The sequence below is a fragment of the Pieris napi genome, chromosome 9, assembly GCF_905475465.1.
Source record: "Pieris napi chromosome 9, ilPieNapi1.2, whole genome shotgun sequence".
Lineage (NCBI taxonomy): Eukaryota > Metazoa > Arthropoda > Insecta > Lepidoptera > Pieridae > Pieris > Pieris napi.
This window is the reverse complement of record NC_062242.1, coordinates 6337196-6363098: the sequence shown is the minus strand read 5'-3', so window position 1 is coordinate 6363098 and position 25903 is coordinate 6337196. Positions and strand designations below refer to the sequence as shown.

Below are 25903 nucleotides of genomic sequence, written 5' to 3'. Positions count from 1 at the left end.
AATATCGAGTATATAGTATCAACATTCAAAATTGTTTATCATAATTACGTTGACCACGTTCTAATATGTAATGGTAATGTTGTAGTCCAGCAAATGAAAAATAATGGTATAACTTTTTCTAATAATTATTATTAATTATTAGAAAATGGCGCTTTACGACATACTGAATAACATTGGAAAACATCCGATCGGTGTCATTCTCTTATCTATTATGATATATGGAAAACCTTAATGGAAATTTTAATAATATAAAACTTATTAATTTCGGGACCACTATATCGAATATCGACGTTCATAAGTGTACTTGGTTACCTATAATATAATATAATATATGAAGAACGTTACTTTGAGTTTGAATATTATCGAGATTAGGGTAAGATTTTTTTTAACATTGCATGCAATTAAAACATCTATGGCAAGCTGCTCTCACGTTGACTTTCTTCAGGGCCTACATCGAGACACATCTGATGGGATAAATGGGAACGGGTAAATTTAAAGTTCTGTAACCTAATAGATTCGACCCCTTATAGATTCGTAAAGTCTGTGTGTCCATCTATGTCATAGACACTTTTTTCCGAAACTATTCGGACTAAACATTTTGGCACTTAGAAGAAAATGTAGTCTATGAACTGATTTAAAAAATTAAAATGGTGTTTTCGAACTAGTCTGGCCATAAGTTCTGTTAGGGTGCGTACAGACTATGTAACATATTATATAACTTGTGTTTTATAACACGTCCACAACATATATATTCAACATTATAACATAAAACAATACTGTACACATTAGAATAACAATGCAATATAACAATGTTATATAACCATTTTAAATAACAAAAGAAAAACAAAAAAACGTAGATGCTGGGTTCGTCCTAGCATACATATCAATAACATGTTATTATAACATGTTTTATAACATTCAGTGTCCACATTATCTGAAACATGTTGTATAGCAATGTTGTATAACATGTTATGTTATATAGTCTGTACGCACCTTTACAAATGAAAATGCATTTTTTTCAACTTTTTATTATTTTAAATCTGGAACACGTATAATATTTTAGAAACTTCTTTCGATTTTGCGCCATTTCACATATTTTTTCGTGTGCATTATCAAATTACAATACGGAATGGGGTGTTAAAGAAAATAGGAATGCAGTGATCGTCTTGCACAAAGTGTGTATGGAGCCGTCGGTCATATTCTAGATACTTCAAAAACTTGGTATCAGCCGCATGTTTGCATATCGTACTATCAACAGATACAACAACACTTCATCTGTCGAAAACCAGAAAAGATCGGGGCGACCGCGTGCTGTTCGAACTACAAAGGCTGTTAATGCTGTTAAAGCCAGAATTCGTTGAAACCTTTCCAGCAGGATTCTCCACAAGGCACCTAAGCCTGGCTTAAAACCAACGTTCCGGACGGGTTGGGTGTGAGAGTGATGCACCCGAATCTGATGATACTGATTATGCAGGAGTCTCGGGGACCTTGATTGGAACACCTCCAAGTGATTTTAGCTGCCGGAAATGCGTCAAAGTATTTAAAAAAAATTTTTAAAGTTTTGTAAAATGTATTGAAATTTGTAAACAATCCGCCATTATCTACTTTTCTATTGGTTATAAGAGATGTGACATTCTCGTTTTCTATTGGTTATAAGTGATGTGACATTCTCGGTAAATTAATCGGATCGATTATTTTCTCATTTGTTAATTTTAAAGTTGAACCTAATTTACCCATTACTTGTCAAATGTACATACATTACATTAACTTCATGTTTCAATTAGTGTATGGTTCCGAAAATTTTGAAATTATTCAAAAAGTACCCAAAATCGAATCAGAGCACCCCACTATCCACCCCGCTGTAACAAAGCACAGGCATTATGCAAGCCGTAGCGGCTAAGGCTTGACCAAAAACCGAGGTTGCGGAGGCTTGAATAAAATGCCTGTGCTTTGGTACGCAAGGGTGGAGGGGCTGCATTTCCCGTAGCGCCGGAGCTGTCCAAAAAACCAATTATTATCTAGATCGGTTAGGTTAGGTTAGTATATTAATATTTTTTTAAATAACCTCATTTCCCGTAGCGCCGGAGCTGTCCAAAAAACCAATTATTATTTAGATCGGTTAGGTTAGGTTAGTATATTAATATTTTTTTAAATAACCTCATTTCCCGTAGCGCCGGAGCTGTCCAAAAAACCAATTATTATCTAGATCGGTTAGGTTAGGTTAGTATATTAATATTTTTTTAAATAACCTCATTTCCCGTAGCGCCGGAGCTGTCCAAAAAACCAATTATTATCTAGATCGGTTAGGTTAGGTTAGTATATTAATATTTTTTTAAATAACCTCATTTCCCGTAGCGCCGGAGCTGTCCAAAAAACCAATTATTATCTAGATCGGTTAGGTTAGGTTAGTATATTAATATTTTTTTAAATAACCTCATTTCCCGTAGCGCCGGAGCTGTCCAAAAAACCAATTATTATTTAGATCGGTTAGGTTAGGTTAGTATATTAATATTTTTTTTAAATAACTGTTCAACTGAAACTCGAAATCGAATCCCCCCCCTTCCCCCCCCCTGGAACCCCCAATTTGGGTGCATCGTTATCGCATCGTTACCATAAATTTTAATAATATTACAAAATTATATTACGAAAGCAAATATATCATCTCGAGATGAAGATAGCAACTAAGCTATCTTCATCTCGAGACATCTCTCAACAATTTTAAAAGATGACTAAGGAATTGTAGCCTATAAGCGTCTCTCATACTGGTCATTTCTTAACTGATAATTATAAAAATAATAGGATGGTAAAATCGAAACAACTACTGAAGCGGCACGCAAAGGGAGGTCACAGACAATTTTTATTTATGTATAAGAAAATTTGTACAATTGAGCAACATTTTAACAAACAAAATGACCGTATTTATGCTCAAAGGTCTAAGGAGACTTCCCAATTAGTCGACAGTGCAACGTGGGCACTATCCGATTTCAGTGATGGTTTGGTGGGGTATTAGCTATGAAGGAGTGACTGAGCCATACTTTTGTGAAAAAGGTATCAAAATATCGGCACAAGTGTATCAAGATACAATTCTTGAGAAGGTAGTGAAGCCCCTTAACAACACCATGTTCAATAACCAAGAATAGTCCTTCTCGGGTCATACAGCTCGGTCTACGCAGTCTTGGTTGGAAACGAACGTTTCGGACTTCATCAGAGCTGAAGACTGGCCGTCGTCTAGTCCCGATCTTAACCCATTGGATTATGATTTATGGTCAGAGAGTACGGCTAAACGCCATGATAATTTAGAGTAAACTAAAACAATCCGTACGATTGGCAGTGAAGAATTTTCCCATGGAAAGAGTGCGAGCTTCTATTGATAACTGGCCTCAACGTTTAAAGGACTGTATTACAGCCAATGTAGACCACTTCGAATAAGCTTTTTATATTTAAAATGTATAAAACTACTTTTTTCAATAGATTTTTTTTCTTTATTTCAGTATTTATGGCAAGTCTAGGTAGATAGCCTTTATAAAAGGCGTAGAGCTTCCTAAAACCTTATTCTCAACAAAAAAGGCAATCGTTTCAAAGAAAGACACTTTCGAAGTAGTAAAATGTGTATCTTATAACTTTAAAAATAGAATGAAAAATCGAGGTTCAAGCTTTAGGTAACCATTAACGCTTTTAACAATAATAAACGATAATGGTTTGAAACAGTCAGCAGTTATAAAGATAACTCATTTTCAAAAACCGCATATTTATCATTGTCACTTATAAAAACAAAGTTATTATTTGTAAGTGAAATTTTTTTAATTGAAATTTAATAGCAAATTTTTTTTGTGGCCTTGTGAATTGTTAGTAATATATTACTTTTGCATTGCGCAATTTAAGTCAGATACATAATTATTTTTCTGTTCATTTATTTTTTAGACGCATAAAAGGGATATGTTTAAGGCCTGTTAATTCAGGACATATTATATTCATTAATTATGCACAATGCACGCAGAATTACTATACCTACTTACATATTATTTCGACTACGTTTTAATATTCTGTCTTCTACGTTTAGTATGCAAAAAAATGTAATTATGAAATCTTCAAATGTCGACAAAAAGTGACAGGAATGACGTTAATTCATTCTAACACGTCATTGTTTCGGTATATTATTAGAACTTATAGCATTAATAACCGCCTTCAAACAAACCGATAAAGCAACACAATTACCGAATGTTATAAAATTTTAATAGTAAATTCCATAGGCATATGGTTTTTACTCTTAAAATTAAAACTATGGTTTAGTGGGATAAGCGCGCGACTCTCACCTCCAAGGTTGTCCGTTCAAACCCTACTTGTGCACGGCTGGATTTTTTAAATTTTCGCAATAACCACTTGATGTGAAGGCAAACATCGTGCGGAATCCAATATTAGACTTGTCAGGCGTATCCCTACTTGTCTATAATGGAAATAGATGCAATCTACGCCAAGTCTTCTAATACCACCGATTTATTGCCCCATTAGACAGTTGTTCCTCCGCCGACGATGAATGAGCGAGTCGAGCTAGAATTAGAAAAGAGTTGGCGTGTAGTTCCGATGGTTTTGTCGCTGGGCTATAAGCAAGTGTATAAGTAGGTACCTACTCGCGATTACTCGCTCACTTACTCAGTGTATTCTTTTCTAAAATAATTAATATTATCCATCCAAATTCTTCTTTTTTACACACTTTATATTAGCTTCACCTGTATGTATGTATGTATGTAACCGACTTCTTCGGACTCGATTTTGACCCACTTTTAACGGACAGATTTAATTCAATCTTTGCGCACCTGTCAAAGATCGATGACAATGCAATAATCCGAAGAAAAAAAAATGAAAAAAATTAATAATAGTTTTAATAGTTTTTTTTCCTCATTTCCTTCAGTTTTTTCAGAATTACTACTCTAATGCTATCATAAAACACATCATCATCGTCGTCTGAACTAGACAACAATGATAATTCAAATGATTGTTGATATTCATAATAAATAAAAATACGTGTACCTACTTTCAGATAGATGTAGAGAAATGAAATGAAATTCTGATCGCTGAGCTAGTATCGCTAAGGGAGCGTTCAAGTATTACGTAACGAATTTTGGGAAGGGGGGGGTCTCCTCTTGTAAAACGTTACGATGCGGGGCGGAGATTACATTACGCGTTATTGCTTATATTATTCTCTACTTTCCAGTACTTTACACCACATAATGGTAACTTTTAGGTATAGAGTCACTGCGTGGTCACGAAACGTTTTAGTATTGGGCACGGAAAAACGTTACGGCGCGTTACATTGATTGGGGGGGGGGGGTAATAATCTCCAAAAATTGCGTGGTGTAATACTTGAACGCTCCCTAAGCGAGAATTATCTTTTATTAACATGGAATGTATATCTATTGTACGTTTCTTGAGCGAGAAAATAGCCGATAGTTAGTTGTTTCCTCGCCGTCGCGTTGATGGGACAACTGCCTTAGTGTGGCTAACATATTCGAGTGCTGATTATGAGGTTCCAGGCTCGAGTCCTTGGTTAATAATTAAGAATACACATTTCCATTTTTCAAAGTAAAGTAAAGCACGTACGTGCTGCTATCGTGATACGGCGGACGTGCCGGACAATTGTTACACCGTAGAAAGTAGTACGAGAATTATCGTATAATATATCCTGTCGTAATGGAAATAAGTCGATTAATATTAACATTACACCGTTATAACGCGGCAATTTTTTTGACCTAAGTTGGCACCTGCGATCCTCAGGTGTTTACGTATATCGAGATAGGTTTAATAGATGGAAAATTATTTAAATATTGAATAACAGAAAAATTACGAGTAATTAACGTTTATTTTAGTATAATTCTTATGTTTGGCATTATGTGTTGTGAAAATTTACGTAAGATAATTAATTCTAAACTTTAATCACTTTAGATCATTTCCTTTATTGTACTGTATAAAGCTTTTATACGTTTCATTCATTCGCCTTTTATTTCAAGGGGGAGGGGACTGCGAAATTGAACGTCATTCGATAGGTCAACGCCCAGTACTCCGATGCTAGCTCAGGTTTTAAGGAGTAGCTCCAAAGGTGTTCTTATATAATGATAGTTTATATAAAAACAATATTTTCTTAATTAATTTTTTTTTCATAAAGTTTATTTTAGTATTTATGTTAAGGGAAGAAGAAGCGACTCGTCTTTGAATAAATTATCAAAATGCACGTGACATCTTACGTACTGATTATAATAAAAAACGAAACAAGGTTTTCAGAAATGAGGACATATTTTATTACGATAAAATATACTAATGATATACTGTGACGTATCACGGTGCTATGCGAACGAAATACAATATAAATGAGAAGTTAAAGGCACAATTTTTACGTGTAACGAAAATTCTTTAATCCCATGACGTATTTTAATAAATTTCTCTAATCTTTGAATTTGTAAAACATTCAACGTGTTGTATACAGTTGACAATTACTGTAAATTAATAGAATTTTCGTTATACCATTATAATTCTATAGAGAATCACTCCTACTGTAGCCGAATATCGATTAATGAGCCACTTCACTTGCCGCGTGAGACCTCAATGACACCTTCAAATATAAATAATATTATCAATTAATGAATCAACTTTTTTTGGCTAATTTTTAACATATGTGTTTTTCACATTAAAATGTATGGTATTTATGAGCACTAATACCTCAAAATCCGTACAATTATTTTCGTAAGAAAAAATTCTGGGCCGTAGATTTTTGGCTCACTACTAAGTTTTTTTATTATTTGTAAAAATGACATGACATATGCGACTGTCAGCAAAAACCACCTTGTGGTGGTTTGTCTTCCTTGTGGAAGACATTTGTTTTAGAAATATAGGTATTACGTAAAATTAGATGCATTAAATATGTTTCTTTTTTGACGTTCATACGATTTTGACGTTGTAAGAATTACGGGAGTGCTTAGCGGTCCGTCTCGACTCTAAACCTTATTCATAAACGTCTTAAGCTTGTAAGTACAAACATTAAAATACGTGTAACCAAAACATATACTACACAATTTTTATATTATTTTAACTTTACAGATTATTTACCGTGACGAATAAAAGATAATTTTCTAAAGACAAATACACAAAAAATACCGAATAAATTGTTTTCGGACAAAGATTCCTATATCTCTACTCATGATTTTAAACAAACACATTTTTATGCCAGTATAGTTTTTATAAATAAATTAATATTTATAATTTATATAGTAATCAGATTTACTCCTATCCTTGAATATATATATAAAACAATTTACGATTACAATGCTCGCGTTGAGTTTAAGAACAAACCGGTTTTAAAAGTGTCATTATTGCTCGTGCGACGTTTTCCAAAAGAAAATATATCGGATACATCGATATTCAAGCATTCGTACCATTTATTATTTACACAAAGTACTATCAGCAAAATAAATTTACATTTTAGATATTTTTAGTTTATATATAAAATGTTTTTAAGACTGAAATATATAATTTACACAAGTTTCAAGCCGCCATATGCTTGGACTGAGGCAACATATTTATTATCATTGATACGATGTATGTTAAATTTTTAACCATGGTAACAAAAACACTGCCTTCAATCTATGGTTTATAATAAAGCCGATTATCCGAAATACTAGAGGGCAGTAACAATAATGAACTGTAATAACAGTGTTTGCTGATAGTACCAACATTTCTTAACTTTAAGATTTTAACAAATACTATATGTAATAATTTATTGCAGAATTTATTAAGTCTAATATGTATAACGTTAGCGATACCGAACAAAGCCCTTATATCTAATTAAACATATTGGCATAAAATAAAAAATATATTATCTATATAAATTGAGGCACGTTTATATTTAACATACGCCGGTCAGTATATTGTAAATTTTATTAAATACAAACCATACATAGTACGTCGGAGTTTTGTATATGTATTGCTACTTTATCACCGCCAAAGACTGAGGGTATGACTAAAAAGTCGAGACTGAGCTGTAAGAATTACTCCGTTATGTCAAAAACGTATTGACATACTGTAGGCATAATTCGCGCTAAGTCGCAACGTATATCTTAACACAAAGATAGATAATTACTTTATTTTCGTTAAAACCAAATAACCTTGCCAATAACATGTCTCTGACAAATTCAACTCGAATCAAAATCGTTTAAATTTAATAAAATATACATTATACTGACCATTATTAACATTGGAGTAATTCTAACGAATTATAGGCAGGATTATATCAAGACTTTATTTTTTTATTACTGTTTCACTGAATAGAAGATATTTTTCTAATCTTTAAGAATTATATATTTATGGAGCATGTAAAATCATAGCGATCAATTAAGGTATAATACGTACGAGATGCGCCTACGTACGAAAAATTAACTCCCTAGTTTACGATGCTGAGAGCTTTATTGGTCTATACGTACTACACTTTATGCTGTTAGAACAAAGCATAATGTACGCTAACAAAGCATAAATAAAAGTCCTGAATGCGAATCTCAATTAATGAATCTCAGTTGAACAATTAATTTTAATTATGTTTATAAACAAGCAAGTATAGACTGTTTTATTGAGGAAAACTAATATAAATAAATTTTGTGCTTGATGTAACCCTGCAAAAATTAAGTTTTGAGTACTCAATTTTTACCCAGATGATACCATCATTACCTACTTTTGATATTATGAAATATACAAACCATTTAATTATAATGTCAAAAAAACTGGTTCAAGATAGCAATATAACATGTTGCTGTTACATAAATTGAGCATGCATTTCAAGTATTTCAACTAAATATAGCTAATTTGATTCAACAGATTTCAAAATCAAACGTCAACTTACGAAAGATTAAAAATTCATTAAAAGTTCAGAAGTAAAACTATTAATCATCAAAACAAATTAATTACACATCATTTATTTTATAAGTCATAAAATAACAACCATTTCACTTTTTCGTTACTATATGTATATATAATTAGGTAAATAGTATTATTTAGTTATTTTTGTCTTTTTTAACTGCCACAAGCATTATAAGGCCAAATATGTAATACCTATTTGTTTATAGCACATTTGTAAAAAGATCTTTATATTTTCTTCTGTAACAGACAACTTAAGACTTAAATACTTCAACAAAAATCCAACAGTTCGTACAGGACCGTCGCGACATTAGACATATCGTGTTAAATTACCTCTGTTATGTTGACGACAATATTAGTTCAACAGTAATTATCTTGATAAAGTTAATGAGGTTAATGATATCAACTGGGCAAACTAATTCAAAAGAATAAATGTCCGTGAAACAAAGGCGTGTGTTGTGGTCAGTCAGAGTCGCTGCCGGATTCAGACAAACAGAGATCGTCGTTAAGGACATCCGTTGGTAAGGCTGGGTTGCTAGGTGCACCTGCATGTATGAATTAACTTGTGTAACCATAACATCTTATTGTATAAATATATGAATCAAAAACCTAATGAAATTTATCAATTTGTTATATAAAAGAAACTATTGGTCCTTCGAGCCAGGCTTATAAAGAAATTGATGATCAAAAGGTTAGACCTATTAAAAATCTACTTTCCAATTATAAAACAATTTTCAAGGTCAAAAGGATTAAATACTTTTTAATTCATATCTTACCAGAAGGAATAGATGGTCTAGAGTCGTTCTCATCGCTGTCACTTCCGCTACCACTGTCGCTGTCACTATCACTTGATGAACTAGATGAGCTGTCATCTTGACGTTGCTGTAAAAAGTATAAACCATTGTCAGCTGTTCCAGCGCTTAATTTATTTAACTCGCTTGAAGAATGAAGAAAACGAAGCTTAATACCAACTCATATATTGAGATACAGTGTAAACTGTTTATAACGAATTTCAAGGGACCGAGCATTTTTATTCATTATAGAGTTTTCGTTAGGAATGAGAAAAAACAACCAAATTTAACCAATTACAATAATTTCTAATTTTATTACTATCAATAGGTAAATTATTCTAAACACTAACGCTTTTCTTTTACTGGCCATCTTGACAATTTCAATGTTTGTTTACGACTAATAATAGACGATAGGTGACGGTGATGCGTTTAGTAACTGAGACCAAAATTTCCTAGAGGCAATGTAATCTAAGAATAACAAAGGCGAGACGACTGTTTATGAACTCAGGTGTCTTTCTTAGAAATTTCGGCACCTCAAAAGGTTAGTTTCGTAAGCTGATTATAAAAAAAATTACACTGAATATGAAAATGTCTTCGTTATAGAGAGTGGCTGTTGCGTTATAAAGACCGAACTGAACTATTTTTACGTTATATACAGTTTTTGGTTATAGCGAAAGACGTTATAAAGAGTTTACACTGTTATTGCAAACATATTCCTGCAGTTGCAACAAAATACTGATAATTAGATATCTCTACTGTAATAAAAATGTTTTTTTGCTAATAATAGATAGTAAAGCTCTACAGTTACACAGTTAGAGTGTATATTAAAGTACTTACTGTAGCTGGATTTGGCGGCGCGGGAGGCGGCAGATGCCGCGACGGTGGTGGAACGTGCGCAATAGGGGCACTATGCACGCTAGGGACAATGGGTGCGCTAGGGGTGTGCACACTTGGCACATGGGCGCTTGGGATGTGAGCGATAGGAGCGTGCGCACTAGGTACATGCGCGCTAGGCACGTGTGCACTGGTTGCATGCACACTAGGAGCGCTAGGACCATTGGGAGCGTCGTCCAGACCAATCATAGGAAGCGACGCTAGTGTACTGTTGCCGCCTGCTGACCAACTGTAGAGAAATAGCATGTTAGTTAAAATGTAAAAAATTACATTAGTTCAATCAAGTCGAGTAATTAAAATAACAAAAAAATTTGATGGGTTTGCCTTGTTCTAACAAAGTAAAGTTTTTCATTTAACAACAACTCTATTAAAACAAGCCAATGTGCTGTTCATTCAATGTTGCTATACATGTTTATACTGTATTTCTTACGGTTGACATCGAAAGTGAGATTAGAAAAAATATTTTTAGCTATCATTTGCCAGACATTATAAAGATAAATGATTTTGTTCTGACTCTTCATGGTCCCACAAAATGCTAGCTAAAAAATCCTCGTCAATATTAAAAAATATGAAAATTTTTGGTATTCAGTGTTTAACTTTTGTATTAATAATCCAATATAATGCTTTATGGCATATAAGATTACTGCGTCTGTTTTATTGAATTTTGCATATCAAATGCTTCATCGATTGAATGTTATTTGCATATACTATGAAAATCCATTGGTGCCGGTACCCAAACCCATGACGTCAGACTCGCCAACATTGGTATACTTTTACTTATTCTTCAATATTGAATGCAAATATACTTACGGCGCTTGGGGTGGAGACGTTTTGACTCTGGGCGGTGAACGCACCATGTTATGAGCCTTGGGAGCTGCACTACCATTAAACCGTTGATGATGCTGGGTTACTTGAGCTGTCATATTGGCTGTGCCTGTAATATAGATAATAGACTAGATCGTCTCACAATATTGTAAAATTATTACTCTCCAAAATAAAGTCGCCATTATGAAAGAGGAAATGCCTAATACTAAAAAACAAAATTGATATATTAATAGGAATTGGATTGAACATGGGAACCCAACTCCAGCCGAAATTGGACCATATGATTATACCACATCATTGCAGATATTTAAATTAAAACTTAATCTTAAGATATTATAGACCTCAATAATGTAAGAATCTATTATTTTGACAATAATAAGGATATACCATTTAAAAGGTAGTTTAGAACGTTTTTAAATAAAAGGTTTATCATATAAAAATAGTAAGCAATTTGAATTACCCTTAGTAACTTTCTTGAAGCACAGAAAGCTAGGAACCAACCCAAATGTTGGTTTAACAGGAATATATTACGTATATAATAAGTACATATTATTTCAACATATACAAAAAACTTACCAGTATTATTGTTAGTTCGACGATTGGTTGCAACACGGGTACGCGATGTAGATCTTTGTGTGGTGTTTGTGAGATCGCTTGTAATAGGAGTTAAGGGGCGTGGCTTTTGAATAGACTCTTGCCTGAAAGATTTATATTAAAATAACAAACTCAATTTGAATAAATTATAATATAAACCTCTCACCTATAAATCATTAAATTATTAGCTATTTTCCCTGTATATGCTTTGATGATGCACAATTGATTATAAAAGTAGTGAAATATAATGTAAATTGCAGTGGGATAGACTAAAATAAGATCAACGGTTCTAATTTTCTTAAGCCAAAACACAACATAACACTTTATACCTTGTCTTTTTTACTTGTATATTACTTGATAATTTTTCTAATGTGATTTCTCCTGTATCTCTATCTATTATAAGCACACATTCTTTTGTGTAAGGCCGTTGATTTCCCTTAAACACTGTCTGTGGTATGCCAGCGCCATCTGTGAATAATTATTTTTAATTTTAATAAATTCACACCATTTTTAAATTTTTAATATAAAAATTTACTTATGGCAGTCAAATTTATAAAAATATAAATTTATAAGGCACAATAAGTTTTTAATTGATTTTCTTTAAATCTTAGCTTAGAGTTATAGAAGTTTTATTAAACTGCTATTTATCATTACTAATCTGTAATGGATACTTACCTAAATGTGGTACAGTTACAGTCACTTGATTGTTAGTTCCTACATCTACAGTGGCCATTTTATTAACATCAACAGAAGCTGGCTTGAAGTCATCTGAAATAAAAGTTAAACAACCCATAAATTTAAAACGATCATTCATTTAAGATTAAGAATTTAAAATTTCTTAATAGCACTACTGTGTTTATACATTTTAGATTGAAATAAAAAACTCTAGACATAATATAAGCCCTTCACTTTTACATTTTGGCCTTCTCCTAGGCTGCAGCTGTAACAGATTACATAAAACTAAATATAGTTAAATACTTGCATTTAATTGTGTGATATTGTGATGCTTTATTGTTAGTGAAACTTGATCCCAATTTTAATTCTCTAACCTCATAGTTTAAACTATGTTTATCAGCCATTTTATTGATTTACAGCCATATGTTATTTTCCTGAAATAAAATCATAAATCAATAATTAAATTTAAAATCAGCTGTCATTAGGATGACTTCATAACAATTTAATCAAAAGAAAACACTAAAATCAGTATAGGTCAAGCAGCTAGTGACAGTTGTAGAAAATAAGAAAGTTATTGAATCAAGAGGTTATTTTTTTGTTTTCCTTCTGATTAGAATGTTACGCGTACACATACCAGTCACTAGACTTCATCTGATAATAATTCCTTCAAGTATTAACTGTTTAAATTGATGCATTTTACTCCATATACCTTACTTCACCACATATACCATAGGATCTATCAAAATATCATGAAATTATTCATTTGATAATAATAAAATTGTCGATAAAACCATAAAATATGGCATAATTTACAATTAAAATAATTGCTTTATCTTTACATGATAATGACGAAAGCAACACGTACCTAGATTATTTCATAAAATCACTTATCATAATTAGAAATTTACTCCAACAAAAGTCAAATGTACTTTCTGAAGACAGCAAATTATTCTTAAATATTTATATACTAAAAATTACTTTTCTAATCACTATTCACTACCTACCTACTACTTCGACCTAATTTCAGAATCTGAATTCCTAGTTGACGAATCTATCTTGATTTTGACATTTGACAAATACTTCAACTTTCAGGGGGTCTAGCCAAGATGGCTTAACAGTAGTGTATGTAGAAAGTCGAAAACTAAATTTGTATGAAAATGACAGCTCGTGTCGACAGTCGGTAGCCTAGGCCCTAAAGGCGTGAGTCGGGATACAATAAGCGACGCCATGACAGTGCTACGAAAAGACACACATTAACGCTTACGCTATTCGGTAGCCAACGGCCAATTAATGTTTCGGCAGTGTAGAAAAAACGGCGTTTCTCCGCCATGTTTTAGCGTGATCTCAAAAGCTGCTGTTTGCAATAATTAAGTACAACTATTGCCATCTTTAATGGCTACCGTTTTAAAAACATGTCATATTTTGGACGTTTTAACGAAATGGAAATCTGTTAAATGAAATTTGTTATCTGTCTTTTTTTAACGTTCTCGTGTAATTATAATAATTTAAACTAGAGTTCATATTTTTAAGTTAAGAGTTTTAGTTTTTCTATGAATCAATGCGAGGATAACATAATAGACACAGATAAATATAAAATTTCAAGAAAATCGGCAAATTAGTAGAGGTAAATCCTGTTTATATTGGATATCTTTTATTGATATTTACCTATATTGCATGTAAGTTTATAAAATTGTTCTTTAGTTTGAAAAATACATATACCATTTAATATTGCTTATATTATGTAATCACAAAGTAAAATGATTGTACATTTTATTTATATTTCAGATGAGAAAGCAGTCACCAATGAACATTATTAGAAGTTCTAAATATATTTTATTGTAATTATAATAGAAGCTAATGATATAATATTGATTTAAATAAATCAAATAAAGTGGATTTATACTTCTTGAACTTTGGAAATATATTAAATCTAGTGAGCAATACTAAGTAATGGTAAGCAGATATTTTCTTTAATTATTTACAAATGTTAATATACTAGAGAAGTTATTATAATATTGTTAATGAATGAGAAGTTTGAATTCAAGTCCCTTGGGAGTTAATGACATTGTTTGGTTATTAAAAACTTTAATTGACAATCAGCAGCAAAGTGACAAATTAAGTAGGTATATTTTTAAGTTTAGAATTAAGTAAAGAGTTTTAATATTAAAGTTACCTATTGAACAAACCTTGGACTGATCTTACAGTTTAGTTTGTCAGTTTTCTATTTGATCAAAGTACTAACTAAAATATTTTATTTTCAGAAAAAGAGAAGATAATAAGACAACTAAAAATAAAAAAAAAACACAAATGGACAAGTTTTATTAAAGTCTTATCTTTTAATTAATTTAAGTGTTATATTATGTACCTGAAAATGAATTTGATAATAGGGAATGAAGCATTTTATGAATAATGTAAAAAATAAGACAAGTGGAGTATGAAATAATGCAGACTGCATTATGTTAAGGAAGATATTTGGTGCCTTATTTTAATAAAAATAACCATAACTGAATCATTTTTATTTTGCTACCTGTTTGTTTAATATTCCTAACTATTAGTAGGAACGGGACATTCATATATGCATTATCTGTATATTCTTGTAAAATAAACTAATATTGTGAACCACTTTAATGGCTTTTCCTACTAAAGAAGACATAGGTAAATTGCCAAAAATAAAACTGACTAATACATAACATACAATGTTTATTCATTTCTTACTTAAACAGATTTTGCATTTACATATTAACTAGTAGCAAATCACTGATATAACCAAAAGTTAATTGACATAAATATTAACTTAAAATCAGCATCAAACTTAAAATCTAAGATGTTGGAACATCAATATGGAATCAAAGGTTCATTAAGGGTTTTACTGTCATACCAGACTAAGTTTCTATTTTATAATTTTTATTAATCCCTCTTTTCATTTCATTGAGTACTTGCTGCTTTTCAATTCTCACTTTCTAAAAGTATAAATTTATTATAAACAATCAACCTTAATGACTCCAAATTAAACTGAAATTGTTTGTTGGACATAAACAGAGATAATTCCAACTACTAGCAAATCACTAATAAAATCTACACTTATATAAAAATCTGCTTTCAAATTGACATTAAAAATGTTCAAGCACAAACACCAAACCTAATTAAAGCTTAAATCAAACTCTAATTTCAGTGTTCACACTAGTCTACGTTTTTTTTTCTATTGTTTTTTAATTCTTTGGACTTTATCAACTTCTAGTCAACCTTATTTTCACTCTTTATTTATCAATCCACAGTACTATTTCTATTGTTTCTTCTAACCGGTAACAAAATATGTTGCTTCTTCATTTTGCAGATTAGTTGTGAGGTCAAATCCTAAAAATATCAAAGTATGAGTACTACTAATTATTATATATCACGATTATGCAATTTCAAAATATTGTATTTATTTGTAGCCTTAAATTTCCGACAAAACATGAAACAAACCATAATTAATTTAAACATGCAATTAAAATTCATATATTCACTTTGCACCTTCCGTAAATTCCAATTAAATCGAAAATTGTTCCGACCTTGCTGACATTCTAATGTCCCTTTTGCAGCTTCCAATTGCAAATTTGCAATAATATTGTAAAGTTTTAACTTTTATTTGTTTATAAAAGTGACATTAGGAATACATTTAATCCAGAGACAATATGACGGAATAAGGTGCTACGAACAGCAGCTCGCATCTGGGGGTCTAGCCATATTGGTGTCGAAAAGTATTCTACATACACTACCGCTTTTGCGTAATTGTACTGTCGAAAACGCTTCGTTCGTAGCCAAGAGGCATGTCGATACATTACCGCAAAGTCGACAGCGTAGATGCGAGCTGCTGTTCGTAGCACCTTATTCCTTTCATATTGTCTCTGGATTAAATGTATTCCTAATGTCACTTTTATAAACAAATAGAAGTTAAAACTTTACAATATTTTTGTAAATTTGCAATTGGAAGCTGCATTATATAAATTAATTTATAAATTTTCGATTTAAGTGGAATTTACGGAAGGTGCAAAGTGAATATATGAATTTTAATTGCATGTTTAAATTAATTATGGTTTGTTACATGTTTTCTCAGAACTTTAAGGCTACAAATAAATACAATATTTTGAAATTGCATAATCGCGATATATAATAATTAGTAGTACTCATACTTTGATATTTTTAGGATTTGACCTCACAACTAATCTGCAAAATGAAAAAGCAACATATTTTGTTACCGCTTAGAAGAAACAATAGAAATAGTACTGTGGATTGATAAATAAAGAGTGAAAATAAGGTTGACTAGAAGTTGATAAAGTCCAAGGAATTAAAAAACGATAGAAAAAAAACGTAGACTGTTTGATTTAAGCTTTAATTAGATTTGGTGTTTGTGCTTGAATATTTTTAATGTCAATTTGCAAGCAGATTTATATATAAGTGTAGATTTTATTAGTGATTTGCTACTAGTTGGAATTATCTCTGTTTATGTCCAACAAACAATTTCAGTTTAAGTTAGAGTCATAAAGGTTGATTGTTTATAATAAATTTATACTTTTAGAAAGTGAGAATTGAAAAGCAGCAAGTACTCAATGAAATGAAAAGAGGGATTAATAAAAATTATAAAATAGAAACTTAGTCTGGTATGAAATTATAAGTTATATCAGTGATTTGCTACTAGTTAATATATAAATGCAAAATCTGTTTAAGTAAGAAATGAATAAACATTGTATGTTATGTATTTGTCAGTTTTATTTTTGGGAATTTACCTATGTCTTCTTTAGTAGGAAAAGCCATTAAAGTGGTTAACAATATTAGTTTATTTTACAAGAATATACAGATAATACATATATGAATGACCCGTACCTACTAATAGTTGAGAATATTAAATAAACAGGTAGCAAAATAAAAATGTTTCAGTTATGGTTATTTTTTATTACAATAAGGCACCAAATATCTTCCTTAACATAATGCAGTCTATATAGAAAAATAAGCATATGTAAAAACTTATTAAACAATACAGACATTACCACTGAACACACACAGGTGCACCAAATTCAATGCATTACTACCTAATGTAGATGTATTCATATTTATATATGTAGATAATTAACTAATAAATGTAAGTGTTAATTTGCAGCAATGTCAATATCTTGTTTGTGTGCTGTTATATAAAAAAAATTGTTCAATTCATAAAACCTAACGTTAAATATTGTGATGATTTCATAAAATTACTATGATACCTACAGTTACTATGAATACATCCTGGGTGATTAAAAAAATAGTGATGTTTCCTTAACACAACAATTGTAAATAATAATAGTTATAGTAAAGATATAATTCTTCCCAAAATCTACAAATGCAGTTTGTTTATAATAATATAGTTTGAATGTTAATGTTATAACATTAACATTCAAACTGCTGAACTTATTAAGATTAAATGTGGAAGAACATAGTTTCAGTTACTGTTTCCTGTTCATGAGGTAATGTTACTTAACCAACCATTATTTCATACTCCACTTGTCTTATTTTTTACATTATTCATAAAATGCTTCATTCCCCATCATCAAATTCATTTTCAGGTACATAATAGACCACTTAAATTAATTAAAAGATATGACTTTAATAAAACTTGTCCATTTGTGGTTTTTTAAATATTTTTAGTTGTCTTATTAGCTTCTCTTTTTCTGAAAAGAAAATATTTTAGTTAGTACTTTGATCAAATAGAAAACTGATAAACTAAACTGTAAGATCGGTCCAAGGTTTTTTCAATAGGTAACTTTAATATTAAAACTCTTTACTTAATTCTAAACTTAAAAATATACTTAATTTGTCACACAATGTCAGTAACTCCCAAGGGACTTGAATTTAAACTTCTCATTCATTAACAATATTATAATAACTTCTCTAGTATATTGACTTAGTAAATAAGTAAACAAAATATCTGCTTACCATTACTTAGTATTGCTCACTAGATTTTATATTTCCAAAGTTCATAAAGTATAAATCCACTCTATTTGATTAATTTAAATCAGTCTTATATCATTAGCTTCTATTATAATTACTATAAAATATATTTAGAACTTCTAATTATGTTCATTAGTGACTGCTTTCCCATCTGAAATATACAAATAAAATGTACAATCATTTTACTTTGTGATTACATAATATATGCAATATTAAATGGTATATGTATTTTTCAAATTAAAGAACAATTTCATGAACTTACATGCAATATAAATATCAATAAAAGATATCCAATATAACTAGGATTTACCTCTACTAATTTGCTGATTTTCTTGATATTTTCATATTTATCTGTGTCTATTATGTTATCCTCGCATTGATTCATAGAAAAACTAAAACTCTTAACTTAAAAATATTAACTCTAGTTTAAATTATTATAATAACTCGAGAACGTTAAAAAAGACAGATAACAAATTAAAACCATTTCGTTAAAACGTCCAAAATATGACATGTTTTTAAAACGGTAGCCATTAAAGATGGCAATAGTTGTACTAAATTATTGCAAACAGCAGCTTTTGAGATCACGCTAAAACATGGCGGAGAAACACCGTTTTTTCTACACTGCCGAAACATTAATAGGCCGTTGGCTACCGAATAGCGTAAGCGTTAATGTATGTCTTTTCGTAGCACTGTCATGGCGTCGCTTATTGTATCCCGACTCACGCCTTTAGGGCCTAGGCTACCGACTGTCGACACGAGCTGTCATTTTCATACAAATTTAGTTTTCGACTTTCTACATACACTACTGTTAAGCCATCTTGGCTAGACCCCCAGGTTACAATTATTTCTCGACACAGTGTTCAAAACAATTTTCTTCAACTTTTTGCCAATGAACGCTGTTATGGCTCACATTCTCATATATTCACTAGCCCACTCAGACGTTTGCCGTTGGTATTTATTTAAACATGTATTTGGATATTTCGACTATAGTGCTTTTCATGAAAGAAGTCCCGCGGATATTTTTGGAACTAAATTTGACAGGTCGGCAATGTTGTCATTCGTCGATGTTATCAAGTTCGTTTGTTGTGGTAGATTTTTGTGAATTTTTAACTAGCTTAGTGCATTTTAAATATTGATTACAATGCCAAAAGTTGTAAAAAGTTCGGCTCGAGAAATGATATTAAAGGTGAAAGAGTTCTGTGAAGCGGAACATAAGAATCAAGGTGTTTTAATACAACTAAACAATGTTCGGAAGAGAATTGCCGCCAAAACAGGTACTTTTTAGAGTTGCCATTTAATATTTTTTTGCTGTATTGATGGGACTTTTATGATATAAATTCGTTTTTGCGACAAAATTGAACAAATACATAACGTGATGAAACTAGGTAACTGAAATTAAAACATATATTACATAAGCATTATAAACTTAAAGTTATTATTATTTTTAGTTGTTCATAATTTAATTGCAGGTGTGTCAGAAATAACTATAACAAGAATTACAAACGAAGGTATAACAGCGGTGTGTACTTCGAAAAAAATTGTAACCCAACAATTTTGCAATAAAACTCTGAATAAAAAATTGTATTGCTTTTCTTTACCCTATCTTCTCAACTTTTCCCTGTAAGTAGGTAGAACACCGCTAATATAAGTAAATAAATATGTATATACTTTTTACATAACATAAATATTGTTTCATCGAAGTATGCAGAAAATAATATTACTTGATAAATTACATCTGCTAAATGTAAATAAAATAGGTAAATTTTTTACTCATAAATGGCAACATTACGTCATGCGATTGCAGCGCCGCGTCTGGGGGACTTCTTTCGTGAAAAGGACTATAGTAAATGACTGTATAGGTATATGCCCACAGATTTGCTTTTACGTACTTCACGCTATTTTCTTTTATTTAACGTCAATGTCAATATCATTATTAGTCTTTTTAGTCTGTGATCAATAGTAAATTCTATTTCTTGAGTTTTGAGTTTTTTTTAATTTTAATGTATTATTTGTAATGGGTGTTACCTTTTAAGGGGTTTACTTTCTGGTTACAAATCTAAAATTTTTGTACTAAGCTCAAAAAATTCTGATCCATTTTTGGTTTAATGCTCTTACGGAATTTACAATACAAATAGTTCTTTTTTTAAACTTCGCAATTCGGTTAACCGACCGCAGCTATAAACAAATTCATTCTCCTTGGCAACCAAAATGACTAAATCAATACAATTAGAGGTCGATCCTACTATCATGGAGCAAAACATGCGAATTATTAAGGTAGCTTTAACAACACAGTTGTTGTTACAGTTTTATTAAATTTTCAGTAGATACATTTAATTAATTTGTTTATTGTAGGAAAATCCAATGGAAGATGAACTTAACAAACTTTTTGCGACTACTGATAACTATCCTTATAAAATTGTTCAGCCAACACCAGGTAACATTGACAAATTATGTACATCTTGTATAAAAACTAAAGCGTAATAATATTTAAAAAATCATTGTAGGTTTTTGTGTGAAGACTTTTACAAAGAACAACAAAAAGCTTTTTGTTAATGTATGCCGCACTGATGCCATTCCCTGTCCTAAAGATATTACTAATGAAGAATTAATGCAGATTCTTAGCTCAGACAACCCATCTAGCTATAGAGTGCCTATGAGCATTGGTGAAGGAAGAATGGAACCAGATAAATCTGGAATACCTGCTACTGTTTATGATGTAGCCATAAACACAAACTTTTTTTCTAAAATAGAAAAGGATGAGGTCTTTCAGACTTTTTTTCTGACAGTAGTATTTGAGGGGTTACAAGACAAGTACCAATTTGAAATAGACATGTCTAAGTATACTATTCTAAAAAATAGGAAATCTATTGGCAATTTACAGTCACATAGGATACAAATCCGTGATGTTAAATCATGTGAAGCAAAAGTGAAGCCATTAATTGAGGAGATAAAGAAGCCCACAAAAGAATCTAGGAAAGAAATAGTTTATAGACTCAGGAGGGAACCACCAACTGGGGAAATACAGTACCTTATGGCTGAATTTAAAATACCTGCTTCAGTATGTATTGTTTTTAAATTACATATTAAAACTCCAGTCATGTGTATATCTTGCATCATATAATTCAGAATCAGATGTTTTTCTGTTTATATCACTGTATCTAAATATTGCTTAGTATTGTATGTATAAAACACTGTTAAAGGCATAAAAATTGATTGCAGGTAGACTTACAAGACCTGAACTTGGAAATTGGTGAAGATAGAGTTGTTTTGGATTCCAAAGGACTTTTTGATCCAGTAGATTTCTTCTTACCTTGTAGTGTTGATCAAGACATCATAGATGCTCAGTTAAATAGGAATATTGACGTAAGTTTGTGATCATAATACAACACTTGCCTGCTTACTCATACAGTCAAAACTGTTTACGACAACATCTTTTAGAACAACATACCTGCTAGATTGACAAAAATCAAAGGTCCCGGCTGAGTTCTATTGTATTAGGTTCTTAATACCAATGTCATTGGCTGATAGGACTATTGGTTATTACGACCAAATATGAATAGTCCCTTTGATGTTGTTATAATAGATTTTGACTGTAAGTACATCTGCAATTTAAGCTGTAACAATGTAACTACAGTAAAGTAGTAGTTTAATTAAGTTTTGTCATGATTATAATACCATATATAATCTCAGAACTTCAAAGACTTGGTATGTAAAAAAATCAATAATTTGTTACAAATACACTTGATTAGCTTCTGAGTGTATTTATTTGTTTAACATCTTTGTCTTTACACATTGCTTGATGTGACTCCAAATCTATAGTTAAGATGCAAACTCAATAGTACTTTTTTTGCAGATGTTATCAGTGAAGATGCCAGTAATCCATTAATAGCTTGATATTATTGCTTATATAACACTATTGATGTTACATTCTTCAATGTCCTTGTACATGCAAAGAAATAAAACAAATTTTTATATTGCAATAATTTTTATTGTTTCCCATAGCAGACTTTGTGTGCAGTGAGAGAGAAATCATTGAAAGTGTGTAATGATTGTAGTAAGGGAGGTTCAATACCATCAGATTTTAAGTATCAGTTTTCAGTATGTGATATTCTGATAATATTTTTGTATAGATATTTATCATGTTGCTTTGAAACATCAAATAGCGTTTTCAACTAGTTTTAGCAAATATTAGTTGATACTAACAAAATATCACAACTGCTCTCAGTAGTAAATATTAAAAGTTCAATTGCAATTGAATTAAAATTTATTTGACAGATAAAAATGTTTACCACTAGCTTAAACCTAACACAGTATTAATATTATTAAGTTTACTACATGCTGGTTATATTTCCTACTAACTTATTTGTTAAAGCCATATAAGGATCATAATAAAAAGGTAAATAGGATTTCATTAAAGATCTAAGTCAGATAAAATTAATAAAACTTAAAAAGATTTAGTAAAGTAACATTACATATAAAAATGTTAATAATTAAAGATATGCTAAAATTGATAGTTTCATACTGTTAAATTATGAAGTTGTACAAAATCAATTTAATTATCAGGTTCGTAACAATTATAGAAACTAGGAATTGGTTATTGGCTATGAGATTTCAAGATTAAGATACATTTGAGATTTAAATTTTCCCTAAGCTAATGATTAAATAGACAAACACTACTCAAAATCAGAAGTTCCAACATTTAACTGTTGGCCACTGGTTTTATTCCATATGATTTAGTAAAGTGTATATTATATTTGAATAACCAAATCCATCACAACATTTTTCACATATTGATAAATGAAATACAAATAAATAGTTTCCAGTTGAGATTTGAATCAACTAATATTATATAAATGCACTGGAATGTTGAATACTGTACTAGCTGCATATATGGCAAATTTCATCACGTATCTTTCATATGTACTTAGTAGTTCTACCATAACAATATCCGTTATAGTTTTTGACTAGGCCTTGATGTCGATCTTTCCACTAACATTGTTTTTTTCTACCGATAATCGTAGAGTATGTGCGAAAAGAGAATCAGCGTTGCGGTTATATGCACATATAATAATTTAATTTTAATTTAGCATATTTTAAGGTTTTAATATAATAACGTAACCAGTGCTCTCTACATAAGAAATGTAATTATTAATACAAATAATTTACCATTGCAACCGGTTCTCTTTTTGCAGACTCATGAGACCTCGTTTTATTAGATCTGTCAAATCGTCTATTCTTTGAGATGAAATTTGACAATAGCAAATCTCAGCCATTAACTTACAATTCATCTCGTAAGTACTGGGTTTTTATGTCGAAACTGTTGAATTTAGCTAATATGTCGTCGTTATAGGTCTTCGAAACCATTCGTATATCTTTCCAGAGTTCGGAGTATGTATCTACTTCAATGTTAACTACAGCCCTATAGGATTGTCGCTCATTTTTGTTCATATATATATGAATAAATGGGTAGCTCATTATGTACTCTTGACGGCAAATTTGACACTCCGACATACAGTTCACTTTACCAAAATTTATCACATTGTTGAGGTGCTGAAATGTTGACATGTAAGACGTTAGAAAAATCAGTGTCATGTTTTTCTTCAACGTACGATTGTTACATAGAAAAATTCCATACTGCACGAACGGGATTCGAGTCAAGTAAAAATGCTCCGGTGAAACAGAAAATAAACTGGTGAAACATAAAATCTACTTACGTGAGCAACAATCGCGAAATCTAGGTACATTTCGGAACACTTGTAACATCCCGACGTATGGAAATATATGACCCATGGCTTCTCACTTCTGAAAAAGTAAACTTAATATTGATATAAATAAGTAACCCAAGCTGAAAAGTAAGTATTAATTTTGTTATTTACTAATTTAATTTAATTAGTAAATTGTATGCTGATTTTGATTATCTTAATATATATAAATTACGTGTCACGTTGTTTGTCCGCTATGGACTCCTAAACTACCGAACCGATATCAATCAAATTTGCACACCGTGTGCAGTTTGATCTAACTGAAAAGATAGGATAGCTTACATCTCAATTTATACCCGCAATATTATTTTATTGCAAATTATTTGTTAATTATTTGATCGTCACAATTTTAACAGATGGCGCTGTGTTGAAAGTACGAACGTTTCACATAAGCGACAATTTAATGGCAAACCACCAATAAAGCATGGTGGTCCCCATGACTGGTGTTCACCTACCGTTTCCCTTGAATAGTTTACTACTATGTAATATGACAAAAACCTTAGCCACAGCAACGCTTGGCCGGTCTGCTAGTATTACTATATATACTTGGATACGCGATAATAGGTAACATTACATATTACACTAATAAGTATTACATGACATGTCTTCGATCATTTTGAATATTTTTGTGAAAAGAATATAAGTGGAAAAGGGGTCTCTCCACATCCGCTGAGATGATTAAGTAGAATTTGAACTTTTGGGTGCTTAACATTTATTGTTTCTGGCAAACGTTCTGCCGTCCCATTAATGAAACTATCAATTTGACATAAACGTTCAAAACCTGGGTTAGTGATCAATGTTTTCTAATTTTTTTTCAAACTTAAGCCAATCATTGGAAGCTTTAATAAATCATCATACTTTATTCTAATTTGAAGATTATATGCATACATGTAAAAGTGATAACCTTTTTTCGAAGTAGGTAAAAACAAAAAACCATTCGTAATAAATGAAAAAATAATAATATTTAACGCAATAATTTCTCACCCTTGCGTTTCTGAGTTGAATGTGTCTGTATTCAAATTCACGATGGAGTCGTCTATATGATTCAAAGCCCACTCAAGTATATACGGCGCCTTTGACAGCTGCTGTAGGGGTATTCTGTAATATTCATATAAATAATATTACCAGATTTTAAATAATCCGATAGACCGAGGGCCGATTGTTCTCAAGTGACAATGTTATTATTACAAAGTTACTTTGTATTTAAAAAAATGTTTTGATAAGTCTTAAAAATATAAATAAAAAGTTATTAAGGATTTTTGTTATAAATTAATCAATTAGATTAATTTCGACATTTTAAGTAAATTTTTAAATATTTTAACTATGTACTCTGCGGGATAAATAAAAAACTCACGTAGAATGTTCTGAAGCGAGAGGATAGACGCGTAAGGTTGGCGCGCGTACGTTGTTACAAAAACCGCCCGTACGTTCGTTCCGACACCAGAGGGCGCCGACGCGTACGAACTTTAATGGACGAAGCTAAAATAATTATATAAGGCGTTT

At 31.0% G+C, this 25903-nt stretch overlaps 3 protein-coding genes across 7 annotated transcripts in view; 1 reads left to right on the top strand and 2 right to left on the bottom strand.

Moving 5' to 3' along the window:
* Positions 1-6265: 6265 nt before the first annotated feature.
* LOC125052390 (ell-associated factor Eaf) lies at positions 6266-13767 on the bottom strand. 5 transcript variants are annotated; one of them, XM_047653204.1, is made up of 10 exons: positions 13679-13741; positions 13309-13410; positions 12982-13108; positions 12675-12767; positions 12329-12467; positions 11982-12103; positions 11391-11514; positions 10524-10809; positions 9672-9777; positions 6266-9440 (listed from the first exon to the last, which is right to left on the bottom strand). In XM_047653204.1, exons 3-10 carry the CDS (start codon positions 13076-13078, stop codon positions 9358-9360), a joined length of 1050 nt encoding a protein of 349 aa, XP_047509160.1. In that variant the 5' UTR covers positions 13079-13108; positions 13309-13410; positions 13679-13741; the 3' UTR covers positions 6266-9357. The 5 variants fall into 5 exon arrangements, with proteins under 5 accessions (XP_047509160.1, XP_047509162.1, XP_047509159.1 ...); XM_047653206.1 differs by having other exon boundaries at positions 11391-11510; positions 11978-12103; positions 13540-13711; XM_047653203.1 differs by having other exon boundaries at positions 13540-13711.
* Positions 13768-20573: 6806 nt separating this feature from the next.
* On the top strand, positions 20574-22614 carry LOC125052571 (PIH1 domain-containing protein 1-like). The gene is made up of 5 exons (XM_047653496.1): positions 20574-20912; positions 20991-21072; positions 21143-21696; positions 21858-22001; positions 22492-22614. The coding sequence occupies exons 1-5, from the start codon at positions 20847-20849 to the stop codon at positions 22522-22524; spliced, it is 879 nt and encodes a 292-aa protein (XP_047509452.1). The 5' UTR covers positions 20574-20846; the 3' UTR covers positions 22525-22614.
* Positions 22615-22884: 270 nt separating this feature from the next.
* The window catches only part of LOC125052572 (dnaJ homolog subfamily C member 10-like), a 65337-nt gene continuing 62318 nt past the window's right edge, over positions 22885-25903 (bottom strand). The window contains exons 25-28 of the mRNA XM_047653497.1: positions 25755-25879; positions 25385-25498; positions 24353-24440; positions 22885-24188 (exon numbers count right to left, since the gene is read on the bottom strand). Of these exons, the coding sequence (XP_047509453.1) occupies positions 23916-24188; positions 24353-24440; positions 25385-25498; positions 25755-25879 (600 nt within the window). The 3' untranslated portion in view covers positions 22885-23915. The remainder of the gene's footprint in view (positions 24189-24352; positions 24441-25384; positions 25499-25754; positions 25880-25903) is intronic.

What these genes read in the sequence shown, in the direction of transcription:
- LOC125052390 (XM_047653207.1), bottom strand. Translation starts at nt 13,078, where the DNA reads ATGGCTGATAAACATAGTTTAAACTATGAGGTTAGAGAATTAAAATTG. An exon ending in ACAATATCACACAATTAAAT is followed by an intron (nt 12,768 to 12,981) that starts GCAAGTATTTAA and finishes CTTTTATTTCAG; the next exon opens with ATGACTTCAAGCCAGCTTCT. An exon ending in TCGAACTAACAATAATACTG is followed by an intron (nt 11,515 to 11,981) that starts GTAAGTTTTTTG and finishes TCTATATTACAG; the next exon opens with GCACAGCCAATATGACAGCT.
- LOC125052571 (XM_047653496.1), top strand. Translation starts at nt 20,847, where the DNA reads ATGACTAAATCAATACAATTAGAGGTCGATCCTACTATCATGGAGCAA. An exon ending in AATTGTTCAGCCAACACCAG is followed by an intron (nt 21,073 to 21,142) that starts GTAACATTGACA and finishes AAATCATTGTAG; the next exon opens with GTTTTTGTGTGAAGACTTTT. An exon ending in AATTTAAAATACCTGCTTCA is followed by an intron (nt 21,697 to 21,857) that starts GTATGTATTGTT and finishes AATTGATTGCAG; the next exon opens with GTAGACTTACAAGACCTGAA.